The 13,603-nt window shown below is 36.7% G+C and overlaps 2 protein-coding genes across 2 annotated transcripts; one reads left to right on the plus strand and one right to left on the minus strand.

Annotated features, from left to right (window-relative positions):
- Positions 1–974: 974 nt before the first annotated feature.
- On the minus strand, positions 975–3,976 carry LOC135679492 (uncharacterized). Its single transcript, XM_065193305.1, has 3 exons — positions 3,251–3,976; positions 2,612–3,155; positions 975–1,342 (listed from the first exon to the last, which is right to left on the minus strand). Exons 1-3 carry the CDS (start codon positions 3,871–3,873, stop codon positions 1,199–1,201), a joined length of 1,311 nt encoding a protein of 436 aa, XP_065049377.1. The 5' UTR covers positions 3,874–3,976; the 3' UTR covers positions 975–1,198.
- A 158-nt stretch (positions 3,977–4,134) lies between these two features.
- LOC135679491 (beclin-1-like protein) lies at positions 4,135–13,288 on the plus strand. The gene is made up of 10 exons (XM_065193304.1): positions 4,135–4,397; positions 4,671–5,023; positions 5,127–5,297; positions 6,744–6,868; positions 7,475–7,523; positions 8,871–9,029; positions 9,311–9,396; positions 10,301–10,372; positions 11,467–11,616; positions 12,819–13,288. Exons 1-10 carry the CDS (start codon positions 4,247–4,249, stop codon positions 13,042–13,044), a joined length of 1,542 nt encoding a protein of 513 aa, XP_065049376.1. The 5' UTR covers positions 4,135–4,246; the 3' UTR covers positions 13,045–13,288.
- The last annotated feature ends 315 nt before the right edge of the window (positions 13,289–13,603 follow it).

Genomic DNA, 13,603 nt, shown 5'->3' on the forward strand with positions numbered 1-13,603 from the left:
ATTTTGGATTTTTGTAAATCCAAATAATATTCCTGCCGTTTTGAAAAGATCAAAAATACCCTTTAAAGGTAAATTTTCATCAAAATATAGTTTGAATTAAATCGGTACTATAATGTCTTTGAATAAAGCTAAATCAATATTATAATACTTTTAATTTACAGCTTTTTCAACGGAGTTTTAATTATTTTTATTGTTGAACTAAAAACATTGTAGCTCCATTAAAAATATTATGACTAAATAATATCTTTTTCTATTTATTTCATAATAAAATATTATATGATTTTTTAAAAATATTTAGACTTAAATTTAAGATGAAGTAGAAAAGAAAAAATTAAAACGTTTATTATATTTTATTTTGAAGTATATTAAAACCTTTATAATTCTCATCCAAAATCAATACGGTCTCTCTGGACATTTTGGAAATGAGAGCCGCGAGAACATGCAAAACTCGACTTAAACATATATCTCAAAAACTAAAAGCATTTTCGCTTGTTTCCAAATTGCTTTTGCTCGACCGACATCGGATGTATTCTACAATTCATATAAGAATAGTTATTTTATATTATTTATATAATTGATATCGCTGATATGATCACTGCATCGACGAGGCTGCAAGTGGAATCATCACAAAGTCACATAATGACCATGAAGACATTACAGACCATAAAGCAGAAACACGAAACATGGTTTCTTCACAGCCTGACGACTAGAGTAAGCCGTCACAATACAGATAACAATATGGAGTAATATATTTAGAATGGCCAGCTGAACTAAACTGCGCATTGATAACTTAGAAAAATCACGATAACGTAGCAAGATCAAATCAGTTTTAAGAACATAACAAGGCACTTATGTGGCCCAGTCGTTTGGGGTAGAAGAAGTATTCAACCATAACAATGTTGGGACTGCATAAACAGAATTTCCTACATATGTACAAAATCCAGAAGGCACAAACAAAATGACACAGCAAAAGATTACAGTCAACTTTGTTCATTTGATCACATAAATTCACGATGCTTAGAAACCATTCACAGATTACAGCATTAGTTGCACGATGGCGTCAAAACATGTCAACACTAGATGGTAATTATCAACCATAATGCCCTATACTATGAAGAATATATGATATGCATGATAAAAGAACATCAAAGATATGTAGTAGAGTGGTGGTCACACAGATGTCCATCTTGACTCTTGTCTATTTTGCTAGAACCTTCTTGGGCAACTTTTCCAGTGGAGTTGTTTTCAGCAGAAAAAGCCTTGAAGCACGCTCCTGCAAGGTACCGCCACATTTAAGTCCATGCTTCTGCAGCAGTGACTTCAGCCGTTCCATACCAAGCACCTGAAACCACCATTTATAAGCAAATTACATGTTTCAAAAACGGCGACTTAAAAAAAAAAAGCAACCAACTATCCAAGTAAACGACCCATGGGGAAATAATTTTGGATCAAGGAACAAACTTGCATATCGTTCACATGGAGAAATGCATTTTTGTATCGAATAGCAATTACATCTAGACAGAGTAGAAGTGGTAACACTAGTTTGTATGGTAAAGGGAGAATAATTGTCATTACATGGTTGGTAAGTCTGCTGCTACCCTATAACAATCGTCTATGTTGGCATTTAGTTTCATCCAGAGTATCGACTCATTCCAACAGGTGCAAGAAAAATTATTCTGATTGCCATTTCTTCTCATCCATGATCAGACCAGTAGGTGCTTTCCAACTGTTGGGTACTAGTTCCTGTAAAACGAAGTACTGACCTATATATCATATCCAACTAGATAATGTGATTGGGTTAGTGTTTTTAGGACTATTCCACACAGAATCTAAGATCTTGACTATGCCAACACTCCTATTTTTTTTTATTTTTCAATGAAGTGACAATCATGAATTTGTTAAACTATAAGAAAAACAATATGTAATTAATTGGCTACCACATTATGTGGCCATATAATGCAGCTAACTTCTCACATATCTATTGTAATTCATAATGAAACCAACATTAGGTCTTATGTATTTGAACCTAGATCCAAAAACAACTGTACCAGAATCACTGACACCTAGCAAAACTAATATAATCATGCCCAAGAAGCATAAAGAATAACTTCTCTTATATTTTATTCAAATTACTCAAATGAGCTTATCAGGATTTTTTATATGTTGGCTAGCTTCTTAAACAGCATTATGCTTCATGCTAATACACTTAAGTGATAAGTTCATCCCAAATGAAAGTTGCCACTAGCATTTCTGTCATATAAGCTTATAAAGATTCTTGTATGTCGATGGAGCTTTGTCAACACAATTATGTCTCGAGATACTCGAGAAACCAAAGTTCCAGAGATACCAATTAATACAAGTCTATTTCCACAACATTGCATTATATTACTTTGTGAAATATTAATAAGGATAGCATAGGCCTGTTTATCTCAATAAGCCATAACAGTCAGCTAGAGCTAAGGTACTTGATCTCATATACTTAAGCCTTGTTTTAAGCAGATTCTCCAACACAAGCATTGATGTTAGTTCTACACATTTAAAAGTTAAACATTAGCAGACATATAAAAAACATGGGAAAAGGATGTATAATATTAGAACATCACAGCTATACCTCCAATTCTGCTGCTGAGTCATAATTGTCAAAGTTCAGTAGTTCCTCTGGACTGGACACATTGGTGCTCTCAATAACTGTTTCCTTATTGACCAGCTCAGGTACTTTCTGCGCTGATTCAGGTTGACTCTCCACTTCTAATTTGTACTCGCTTGCCTTTGGCGCGTCTTCCACAGAAGAAACCACAACATCCTTAACTTCTTCAGGTGCTCCAGCTTTGCCTGCATCAATTTCATCTGATCCTGAGTTACTGTCTCCACTTCCAGACACCTGTTCAACCGCTGGTGAACTCAAGATACCATCTCCATTTAGCTCATCGATGTTGCTTTTCGCAGAACCACCACCAGATGATTCGCCATCAGAATCAGCACCAGAAAAGGAACCTGATGCTGAGCCATCCTCATCTACCTTGCTTTGGTTCAAACAATTTCCATCATCAAGCACTACAGATTTCTCATCTACATTATCACTATCATCATCTTCGTCTTCGTGTTCGCTGTCATCTGTATCACTATCACTGTCTTCCATCTTTTTCTTTCCCAGCCTAGGTAATCAAGTAGATCGAACAATGAGTGACAAGAACAAATTTAAAAAATACTTCTTGTTAAATCAAAAGAATCCAAAAAACGCAAAACTCACCATATCTTCAAGCGCTTGGAAGAAGGCTCGGACAAAGGCAAGATTTTACGCTTAGACTCCTTGTACAACGAGAAGGATTGCCGCACCGACTCCTCTACCTCCTCCATACACTTCTCTGCGTCCTCTCTATACTTCTCCAGGTATTTCTCCACGGCCGCTGTCGAGTTCTTCTTCACCTCCTTGGCCTTCTTTTTCAGGAAATCCTCCGCTAGCTTCTCCAGCCTCCGCTCCTCGGCCTCGGCCTTCCACTCCTCAAGCTTCTTCTCGGCGTTCACGTGGCGAAGCCGGCGGCCGCTCATGTCCCTGCAGGCGTCGAAGTTGTTGGTCTTCTTCTGACCGGCCTTTGTAGCAGCGCCACGGAGGAGGGAGCCGAACCCTCCCTTGCCACCGGGAAGGCGGAGGAGAAGGCTAACAGAGGGGAAGAGGCCGTCAGTCGAGGCCGAGATGACGGTTTCGTCCGAGATCACTCGGGATCCAGACACGAGACGAAGGAATCGGAGGGGAATTCGGGTTCTCGCGACGAGATCGCGCCTTAGGGTTTCGCCGGAGAGGGTGGGGGAGGGGATCTGGAGGCATTGGGTTCGACCGTCGAGAAGCTTGACGAAGATCTGGTAGATCGCCATGGATGCGCAGAAGGAATCCTACGTTTTCAATTCGGAGGATCCCCGACAGAAGCCCTAATTGCGTCAAGAGGGAGAGGGATTGGAATCGAGCGACGGAGAGAGCAGTGGGCGTACCGCCTTAAGGACGCGGCTTATGTGGGCCCCACAGCCCTTACGCAACCCAAGCCCTTGAGGGGCGCGGTGGGGCCCCCACATAAGCCGCGTCCTTGAGGCGGTTCTCTCACTTATGGTGATTTGTTCCAACAGCGACGGCATAAAAAAATTCAGGTTTGCACGGATTTCGTAAAGGGTGATTTGCTGGGGGTTTCGACCTTCGTGGTGCGAGGGTGAGTTCGCTCGAGGGGCAAGGAAGAGGAAAAGGAAGACGAATCCGATGGAGGACGAAATCGGAGGAGACAAGGGGAAGAGCTTCCCGATGGATCCGAACCTCCCCATAGGGGTCTGCCAGAACTGCCACCACGCCCTCTGCGTCGTCGGCGTCGATTCCTACGCCGACAAGTTCTTCAACGACCCATCCCGCTCCGGTTAGGGTTTCTCTTCCTCCTCGACATTTTCGGCCTCATTTTCTCTTCTCTTCGATCTCTGGTTGAAATTGTTAGCAGCCTCGGTTTCTTCGCTCCCTTCTTGTGAGCGAAGAGTGTTTGGGCGTCTAAAATGCAGCAATAAGGTTAATTTGGACCGAGGCTTGAAAGAACCGTCTTTTGGCTAAAAATTTGTGATCTTTTGCATATTGGTATTCAGTAAATAGATTGAAATGCGTGGCATAAAATTAAGATTTGCACTATCGATGCATGTAGGCATGCAAGCCTCCACAGTTCAGGGAAGCGTGATGGGCGCTAGCCGAATGGATCATTCATTTGTGGTGCTACCAAAACAAAAATATCAGGGTCATGGAGTTCCTCCACGCCCACGAAGCACTACTCCACAGCCAGACAATAGCCACTCTGCAAAGGCAATCGAGGAGTCATATGTTGTGTTACCACCTGCTGCTGCTTCAATGTACAAGAGTGAGTTGACACCTGAAGAGGGGGGAGCCCAACAACGGTTCCAAGGTGGAAGTCCTAGCAGTGGTTTGCAGGTCAATGGCCCAGGATTCCACTCTAGCATAATCTTGAAAAGGGCATTTGATATTGCAACTACACAGACACAGGTACTGGCAGTTGACTACCAGTTCTCAAACACCTCTTTCTTCAAATACTTTGTCTACTGTTTTTAAAGCAACATTTCTTTATTTCTCATACACTTCCTTGTAGGTTGAGCAACCTCTTTGTTTGGAATGCATGAGACTGTTGTCAGATAAACTTGATAAAGAGGTAGAAGATGTGAACCGAGACATCAAATCCTATGAAGCATGCCTTAAACAATTTGAAATGGAATCCTATGATGTTCTTAGTGAGGCCGACTTTCTACAAGAGAAAGCGAAGGTAACTCTCAAATGTCTACATTTTGGCTTGGCTTTTAATGCATATCCATATTGTGACTTAATCATGATGTTGAAAAGAAACCTAAACAGACCCAAGAGAAACTTTCTTCTTTATGTCTTCTCCTCTTCTTAGATTATCTAAAACCTGATGGATGGTCTGTTCTGGTCTCAGGATGCTAGAAAGGGTCTTGCATCTGAAGAAATTATGGTCATAGTCAGAGCTAAAGTTGGCCAATTTCAAGAATCTGAGAAATAAAAATAACTGAAAGATGGTACATATTACATTACTTTAGTTCACTTGTCATCCTAAGACTTGTCATCCTCCTCTTAGGGCCCTAAGGTCTAGCTGAATGCCTACTGAACCTTTTGCTATAGAATTTTATAGTTTTTCTGACATACTCTTTTTATTAAAAGAAGGGTGGTTTAATTGAGATTCATATTCCTGGGGAAACAGAAAAAGAATACTTGGCAGTTGTTCCCCTTATAGATAATGTATCCAAGTGAAGAAAGAAGTTGCATATTTCCTAGATCCAGCAGGAAATTTTAAGCCTCTTAAATTCTGAAGTTGCCTTGTCAGGAAGGTTTGTTAATCCTTTTTTGAGAATATTTGTGCTGAATATATAGAGATTGTGAAAAAAATGAGAAGTTTACTATATTTTCGTGTCATTCCTTTTGCTTTAGGTTTAATTCTACAACCAGTACAACTTCATCAGCAGAGACTTGCATTATGATCTTAATGCTTAAGTTTCAGGATCAAATCTTATTATGGATAAATTCATTTATATGATTGATATTTAATGTTTGAAGTTGCATTTGCTTTCTCATTATTTTCCTCCAGCATATTGATTTTCTGTACATGTATTTTAAAAAATTTCAAAAAGATTCAACAATTTTATGAAGAAGATAAAAGAGACTTAAATTAAGAAGTGACTCATTGTGACATCGAATGATATATTTAGACTAATTTAACAATACTCTTAGGAGTGTTGAATCCTGAGACTTCATTCACTGAATCTTAATCATCAGGATTGTTAACAATAGAATTACTTGATGGTACAATAGGGTTCTGAAAATTTCTATAGTTTGTGTCATGTTATGATAGATTATAACAGGTCATAATGTCACAATTTGATTCAGCCACATAGATATGTTCCAGCCATCATGCTTTCTTAAGCCATAATTTTGATAGTGCATGCTTATTATTAAATCTTTTTCAATTTCAGTCTCGCCCAAAAAAGGAGGGTCTATGTAAAGCAACTGATAGGCAACATAAAATATCACTATATCTTATTTGCGCATAATATAGTTGATTACTGTTCAATAAAGTTGTTTAGATTAATGAAAATAGAAGTCTATGAATGATAATGTGATAACAATTATATTATTTTATGCTGTGTTATTTCATTAATTCGCCTTTTCTAAGCATCTTTGATACGAACACTTATAGATTGGGGAAGAAGAGAGAAGACTTCAGGCTGAAATTGAAGAAATTGAGAAGCAGCGTTTGGAAGTTAATGCTGAACTGAAGGAGGTACATGTGAAATCCAAGGAGTTTAAAGAGTTAGAGGAGCGGTATGTATTTTAATTTCCACACTTAGATAAATTTGTCATTTGGTATAAGGAGAGGAGGGAGGAGGAGCTGGAGTAGAACACAAAGGAGAGTGCGGCATTTCTTTTACTGTGAATAAATATGAAGTCAGACATATTAACATTATCAAGTTATCCACACAGGCATTTATAGCCTAGTAGCTTTAAAACCATAAAATAAAACATTGTGCTCATATAAGCAATTTCCCTTGGCTAAATTATAACCTGTAACCACAGTAAATGGAATTCAAAATTATCAATCTATGAATAACTTTGGAGTCAGACATGTTAACAACATTAACTTATCCATACAGGACCCTTGTCTTTAAACTTTGAATCTATCTGTGATCACAGTGGATGGGTCCAGAATTGTGAATCTATGCATAAAATTTTTGCTTTCATGTTGCATTTGCGATCTCAAGACTGGAACTGTTTCATGGACAAAATTTAAACCCTCAATCCTTCTTCAACTACAGTCTTATAGCCCTTTCTATCAATTCAGATTTTGGGTTCATATGTTCATTTAATTTGAATTCATACCTTCCTTTCCTACTAAATAACTTGGAGATGTTTTTGTTGTTTCTTATACAGCTATTGGCATGAGTTCAACTCCTTCCAATTCCAACTGATTTCTCATCAGGTTGTTTTCTGTAAAATCCTAAAATTTTCAGTTATGAGTTTATATTGCTTTTGGAATAAAAATAACTTCCATCATTATGATTATGTCTCCATTTAGCTCAATAATCATTTGTATTATACTGTCCAAGAGCAGTGGCTTTATTCAGGCTTGTGTCCAGGACCCAAATAGTTTCACCTTTCAATAGTTATTCTCAGAGCAAAGCAAAATAGATACAGTGTTGGCTATGCATGCTTCTGTTTTTTTCATTTTGTTAAAATGCTTCTAAATGTGGTGTCTTATTTTTGGTAAGGCTTGTGGAGTTGTTATTGGCTTCAGAAACCTTTTTGCAAGAAATTCTTGGTGAATATAATAGTAGCATGACTTTGTGTATTTCTCCATCCTTTAGTACTTAATTATATTGCCAAGGCTTTAAATGTATATCAACAAAGTGTTCATAGACCATGATAAAAGGTGAGCCTTTGGTACCATGGTCATGATGCTTTTGATCATAGTACCAGGATTGGTCATAAAAATATTCTCTCTAAATGCAAGATTAAGACTACATGTATCAACTCTTTTAGTCCCCACATTGGCAGGGGTCTCATGCACTGTCAATATTTTTTTTTCCATATAACCATAAATAATATGACTATTGGGGAAGCTCTCTTAACAGAGGTTAAAATGATGACATAAAACAAACACCGCAAGGTTCATGCTTGTAATCTGGCATCTAGACTTCAAGACCTTCATAAGCATCTAAATAAGGTGAGACTAGTTATGATTGCTTGGTCCAAATTGTCTGTGGTTGAGCTTATTTTATAGTAATTTTTCTTATGAGAATTGGTGGTAGTGAACTTAGAGCTGATCTTGATAATGGTGGCTTTAGTCGGATAGATCATTGGGTTTTGTTGGTTGTTGACAGTGTTGCATGGCCTTTGTGCAGATCACTATATTATCTTTCAGTATGTAAATTAACTATGTAAATTACAATTGCAGAACCATCTTCTTTGATACTATGGACTCCTATAGAAAAGATAATATAGACGTTACTGATTTTTTTACTCCAGTAGTCGCCTGGCTTAAGATTATTGGGAGCTTAATGCAGATTTTGAGGATACTTTATATAATTGTATGATATGCAACTTGACTAATCTTGTTTCTTGTATTGTCTGATTCAAAAATTATAATATTTGCCTCTGATGCTGAATTTTCTTGAAAAAAATTGTGGCAGGCTGTTGCCTTTGGCCTCAGTATATGGCTGTCATAGTCTAGAAAACATATATTACATATTTCATGTATTAGGACTATATAGTTGTTGAATTTTTTTGTTTATCTTGGTTGTCACCAAGTTTTTCTCCAACATGTCAGGAAGAGAGAGATGCTCTATTAGCCAAGATAGAAGTTTCACAGGCACACTTAGATTTACTGAAGCGAACCAATGTGCTAAATGATGCTTTCTCTATTTCACATGATGGAGAATTTGGAACTATTAACAACTTTCGTCTTGGCCGTCTTCCTAAGATACCGGTATGCTACACCAGGACTGGGTAAAAAGTTTCTGCATATTCTTTATTAAGCTCCTTAAGTACTTCTATTCTGTTTTACTATATTTAAGAAATTGGTAGCACATATTAATTTGTTTTACTTTCCTTAGATTTATTCTATTATTTTCTTGATCCTTTCTTATTTTGGTGCAATTTTGCGTTGCTTGTCAATCACTGACCATGTAATTTTGGCCGGAGTTATGCATTATGCACTCTGTTCGGCTTGTGTTTTCATTTTTCATTGACCATTCTGTTGATCTCCAGGTTGAATGGGATGAAATAAATGCTGCTTGGGGCCAGGCATGTCTTCTTCTTCATACTATGGCTCAACATTTTCGACCAAAGTTTCTGTATCTTTCAACTGAGTTATATCTGTTGGCTCTCACTACATGTTGTTTTTATGTTGTTGCAAAGCATATATGTCAATATGCGATTATTCTGAAAAATGTGTTTTAATTGAGAGTTTTGAGATAGCTTCATTTTCAACCTATTTTCAAACTAACATCTGATGGTGGATGCCCAATTCAGCCAGTTTACTCTTCATATTTGTGGCTTTTTTGAGTTTATGTTTGTTGAGTTGGTATGATTTTTTTGTTTTTTTAGTGACTTTATGAAGAATGTACAAGCTGTTCTACTTTGCATGACTGGAACATATCCTTCCAGGAGGTGTTGGCATTTGGGACAATTATCCAAATATGATTTTCAACCAACACTAATTCATGCTATATGGCAGACTTATGGCTGCCATATTGATTGACAACAAAATATCTGGTGCATTATCCTTAAGGTTACAGATATAGACAGTCTTCATTGTTGTTTTTTTTCCATCAAATGGTTATTGACAGTTTTTGACAATCTTATGAAGTGACATTTTCCCTGGTTGCTGGTTATGGTTGGTATTTTAGTCACAAGGAAAACCTTAATTGTTTTTTAATAGTCACTATTGTTATAAGTTTTGTTTAGACTTTTTTCTTTGCATTTTTGTGATTTATGCTATGCATTAATATGTTGAGCATGCATATGCCAATTTTCTGCTCTTCAAATGTTTGGGGACCGTTTCTCTGCTTTTATCCTTCCCTTTTTTCATATGTTTTGGATATAGTGTCAGGTCTATACTTCTGATTCTGCATGTTTTGCAATCCTGCATATTAGTATTTTCTTCGTTCCAGCTTTTGCCACATCAAACTTGATCCAAGCTGTAGACAATTTTCTTCATGGTTACATGCATCATGTTCCTTAACTTGTATCTGGTAGGTATCGAATAAAGATTCTTCCGATGGGAAGCTACCCCCGTATTATGGACAATAACAATAATACATATGACCTGTAAGTGACGTTACTCTCACCTCTTCTGCATAATTTTTTACGGTCTACTGATTTTGCTGGTACATGCAAAGGCACTTGTTTTCTGTTAAATTATTCTATAAACAGATTTTTACACTTTCACATGTCAATTTTAACTGTTAATTCATTCACTAGATTTCCGGTCGATGGAAAAATGGCTATATTTTGTGAAGTCTTCCAAAGAGATATCATCATTGTATATCATAAGACTTACGACCACAATGTTCTATGCTGTCCTGTAGTACTAGTTCTTGGTTCTTTTGTTGAACTCCCCACTGCTTAAGAAAGTTATTGAGTTTACTACTTTGTCTATCATCATTGGGAGTTTGTTGTGTTTTCTATTACATTATAGTGATATGAGGAGATGAAATAATAGCTACAGATCTTAAGGTTTCTTTATTATTTGCATAACTGGATCATGTGAAATAAGAGCAGACTACAATAAATGTTTAGTGATAAATGATAACTTATTACTTCTGTTAACTTGGTACTGCTAGTAGATTAAGACTTCTTTGGATATTGAACTTGATAGATGAATCAGAAAATGGAAAGAAATTTTAGCAGACATGATCGGACAAATATGTTGTGTTCATGATGAAGCTAGAGACTGTTTGCATCTAAGATTAGCATTTCTGGATAGTGTGCTGTAATATTCAATTGATTCATTAAAAGATTAAGTAGCTGACCTAAACCATAATTTTTTTTTCCTTTATTCAGTAGGTAGGTTATATGAGATCCATAGATTACTTTGATCAGAAATAATGGAATCAGATTGTGCAACCAAAGAGGCCTAGCTTTTGCTGAGGGAGAGATTATAGCAACTGAAGGATCTAGCTTATTTTCTGGCAGGCTCATAACACAGAAATATATCACTTTTCATATGCTAAGTGTGCTACTTATTTTACAAACTCTTCATAATAATCCAGATGCATGGAAGCAATCTGTGGGCATTGGTCTTTGTCTAAGTGGTGCAAAGCATTCACTGAAATCCACCATTACCTCTCTCTCCTGAATTTGTAGTCTTGGTGTTGTTTACCTGCATGGAAATGTTGAGATTTAATCTTTTTTGACGCCAGGTTTGGTCCTGTGAATTTGTTCTGGAGCACTCGCTATGACAAAGCAATGACATTGTTTTTGACATGCCTCAAAGAGTTTGCAGAATTTGCAAATCTGAAGGACCAAGAAAATAATATACCTCCTGAGAAATGCTTTAGACTGCCCTACAAGTAGGCCATCTCTTTAATTAGATTCTCTATAGCTGATTATGGAAAATGATAAATTCTCTGTTTTAAGTTATTCTCCTATATGATGTTTTTTTTTTTTCAAATGAGCTGCATAAACTTCTTATTTCATCTGCCAAGTTTCACTTGTTTAGTTCAATCCTCAGGTGTATAGTCTTGTCTATTTTTTTTATCAATTAACATGTTCTATTTGTAATCATGCATGTTTACTCTTGCATCATTATCTTATGCACTAAATTACAAATGATTTACATGTATTTAGCCCTGCCCCTTGTGTATCTTTGGCAATATATATTACATTTTTTCTTGGCATGTTCTTTTTACTTCTTCGAGGAGCATTTTTAGTGTAAATATTTTATTGTTCTGTAGAATATACTAATCCTGGAAGAATTTATAATTTTTACTGGAGATTTTATAAGATCTGTGTAGTGCAAAACAGACTTTGTTGCTTATAGCATGTGCTGCCAAAATTTCTTATCCTAGACTGTGTGTATACCTTCCTGGGGTTCTTCTCACAAGATCAAAATTATCAATCTGATATTCTGTCTGGAAGTGCTACAAGAAAATTTATAAGTGGCAAATTCTCTGTGGCTATGGACATTTTAGTGTTGGCAATAAGAATGCTCTGATAACTTTAGCTCTTTCACATCCCTAACTATAATAATAATAATGATGATGATGATGATGATAGTATTTTTCAATGTTTGGAAATTTATAGTTTTGAAGTGGCCTTAATTTGTTTTATGAAGCTGGAACATGAGATACTATCAGTGTATGAGGTCCCCAAATCTGGTATGTCCCCAAATCTGATAATGTATGTCCACATTAACCATGCCCAAACAAAAGAGTCCACCCAAAAATTTTCTTCTTTTGTGACTCTATTTTAAATGAGTTAATGTACTTCAAAATCAGATCCTAAAATTCTGGCTACATGGGCAGTCACGTGGTTTACAAAATTTTCTTGACAAGAAGTGAGATTTTGGTACACCATGATTATATGCTATTTTGTGGAATGAAACTTTTTCCTATTGTCCATTACATTTTGGTTGGTTTTTGGCATTGTTGTAGTGGAACTAGTTTAGTCCCACTATTGGAGACTATTTAAATTGCATGATGTGGGCTTTATTCATTGATTGACCATTGCTACTATTTTAATGAGTTGGCCATTTTGTTTTTTTGCCCAATAGAATTGAGAATGACAAGTTGGATAGCTACACAATCACCCAAAGTTTCAACAAGCAGGAGAATTGGACAAAAGCTCTTAAGTACACATTATGCAATCTTAAATGGGTCCAGTATTGGTTTGTCGGCAATTCCAACTTTCAGCCTCTTTCAGCAATGGCTTCTTCACGTGCTGATGTGCCAGTCATGGGATCTTCGCATGCGAAACAATCTGCTGACCGAAGGAGCTGAGAGTTTCATCGAACCATCCGATGACCTGGCTTAAAGCAACAGTCCAGAGAATCATGCATATGTACAGACACAAACTAGTAGTTTTGCAGTTTAGTTAAAGCATGCAGATTGTTTAACTGGGAATAATAAAAACCCTTTTGCCACTACTGGGAATTTACATGTAAATTCTGATGTTGCGTGCAGAGTGGATGTGTTATGGATACAGATACAGATTCAGAAAGCTAGCTGAATAGTCTTTATAGAATGCTGGTATTTGTTGTTCTTGTGGTGAAAACTAGAATGTGTCGGAACCCCATTGTTGGAGTTAGACATGGAAGAACATAATGCTTTGACCAAGAGAAAGTCTGATCAAAACAAGCTAGCTGAGTCTTTTTTATTGAAATAATTTTGCTTGTTTTCAGCTTTTTAAGACATAATTAAGTTAATTTGTGTGTGTGTGTGTGGTTTTTTGTCTCTTTCGTTGAGTTGTACTAACATAAATTACTCAACAAGTGAAGAGAGTTCGTCAAAGCGTCCACCCATCATATAATTTATTGAACTTGTTCACTTGCTTGTTTTG

Source organism: Musa acuminata, chromosome BXJ1-7, assembly GCF_036884655.1.
Source record: "Musa acuminata AAA Group cultivar baxijiao chromosome BXJ1-7, Cavendish_Baxijiao_AAA, whole genome shotgun sequence".
Taxonomy (NCBI): Eukaryota; Viridiplantae; Streptophyta; class Magnoliopsida; order Zingiberales; family Musaceae; genus Musa; species Musa acuminata.

What these genes read in the sequence shown, in the direction of transcription:
- LOC135679492 (XM_065193305.1), bottom strand. Translation starts at nt 3,873, where the DNA reads ATGGCGATCTACCAGATCTTCGTCAAGCTTCTCGACGGTCGAACCCAA. An exon ending in TCCAAGCGCTTGAAGATATG is followed by an intron (nt 3,156 to 3,250) that starts GTGAGTTTTGCG and finishes TTGATTACCTAG; the next exon opens with GCTGGGAAAGAAAAAGATGG. An exon ending in ACTCAGCAGCAGAATTGGAG is followed by an intron (nt 1,343 to 2,611) that starts GTATAGCTGTGA and finishes TGGTGGTTTCAG; the next exon opens with GTGCTTGGTATGGAACGGCT.
- LOC135679491 (XM_065193304.1), top strand. Translation starts at nt 4,247, where the DNA reads ATGGAGGACGAAATCGGAGGAGACAAGGGGAAGAGCTTCCCGATGGAT. An exon ending in TTCTACAAGAGAAAGCGAAG is followed by an intron (nt 5,298 to 6,743) that starts GTAACTCTCAAA and finishes GAACACTTATAG; the next exon opens with ATTGGGGAAGAAGAGAGAAG. An exon ending in TCCAACTGATTTCTCATCAG is followed by an intron (nt 7,524 to 8,870) that starts GTTGTTTTCTGT and finishes CCAACATGTCAG; the next exon opens with GAAGAGAGAGATGCTCTATT.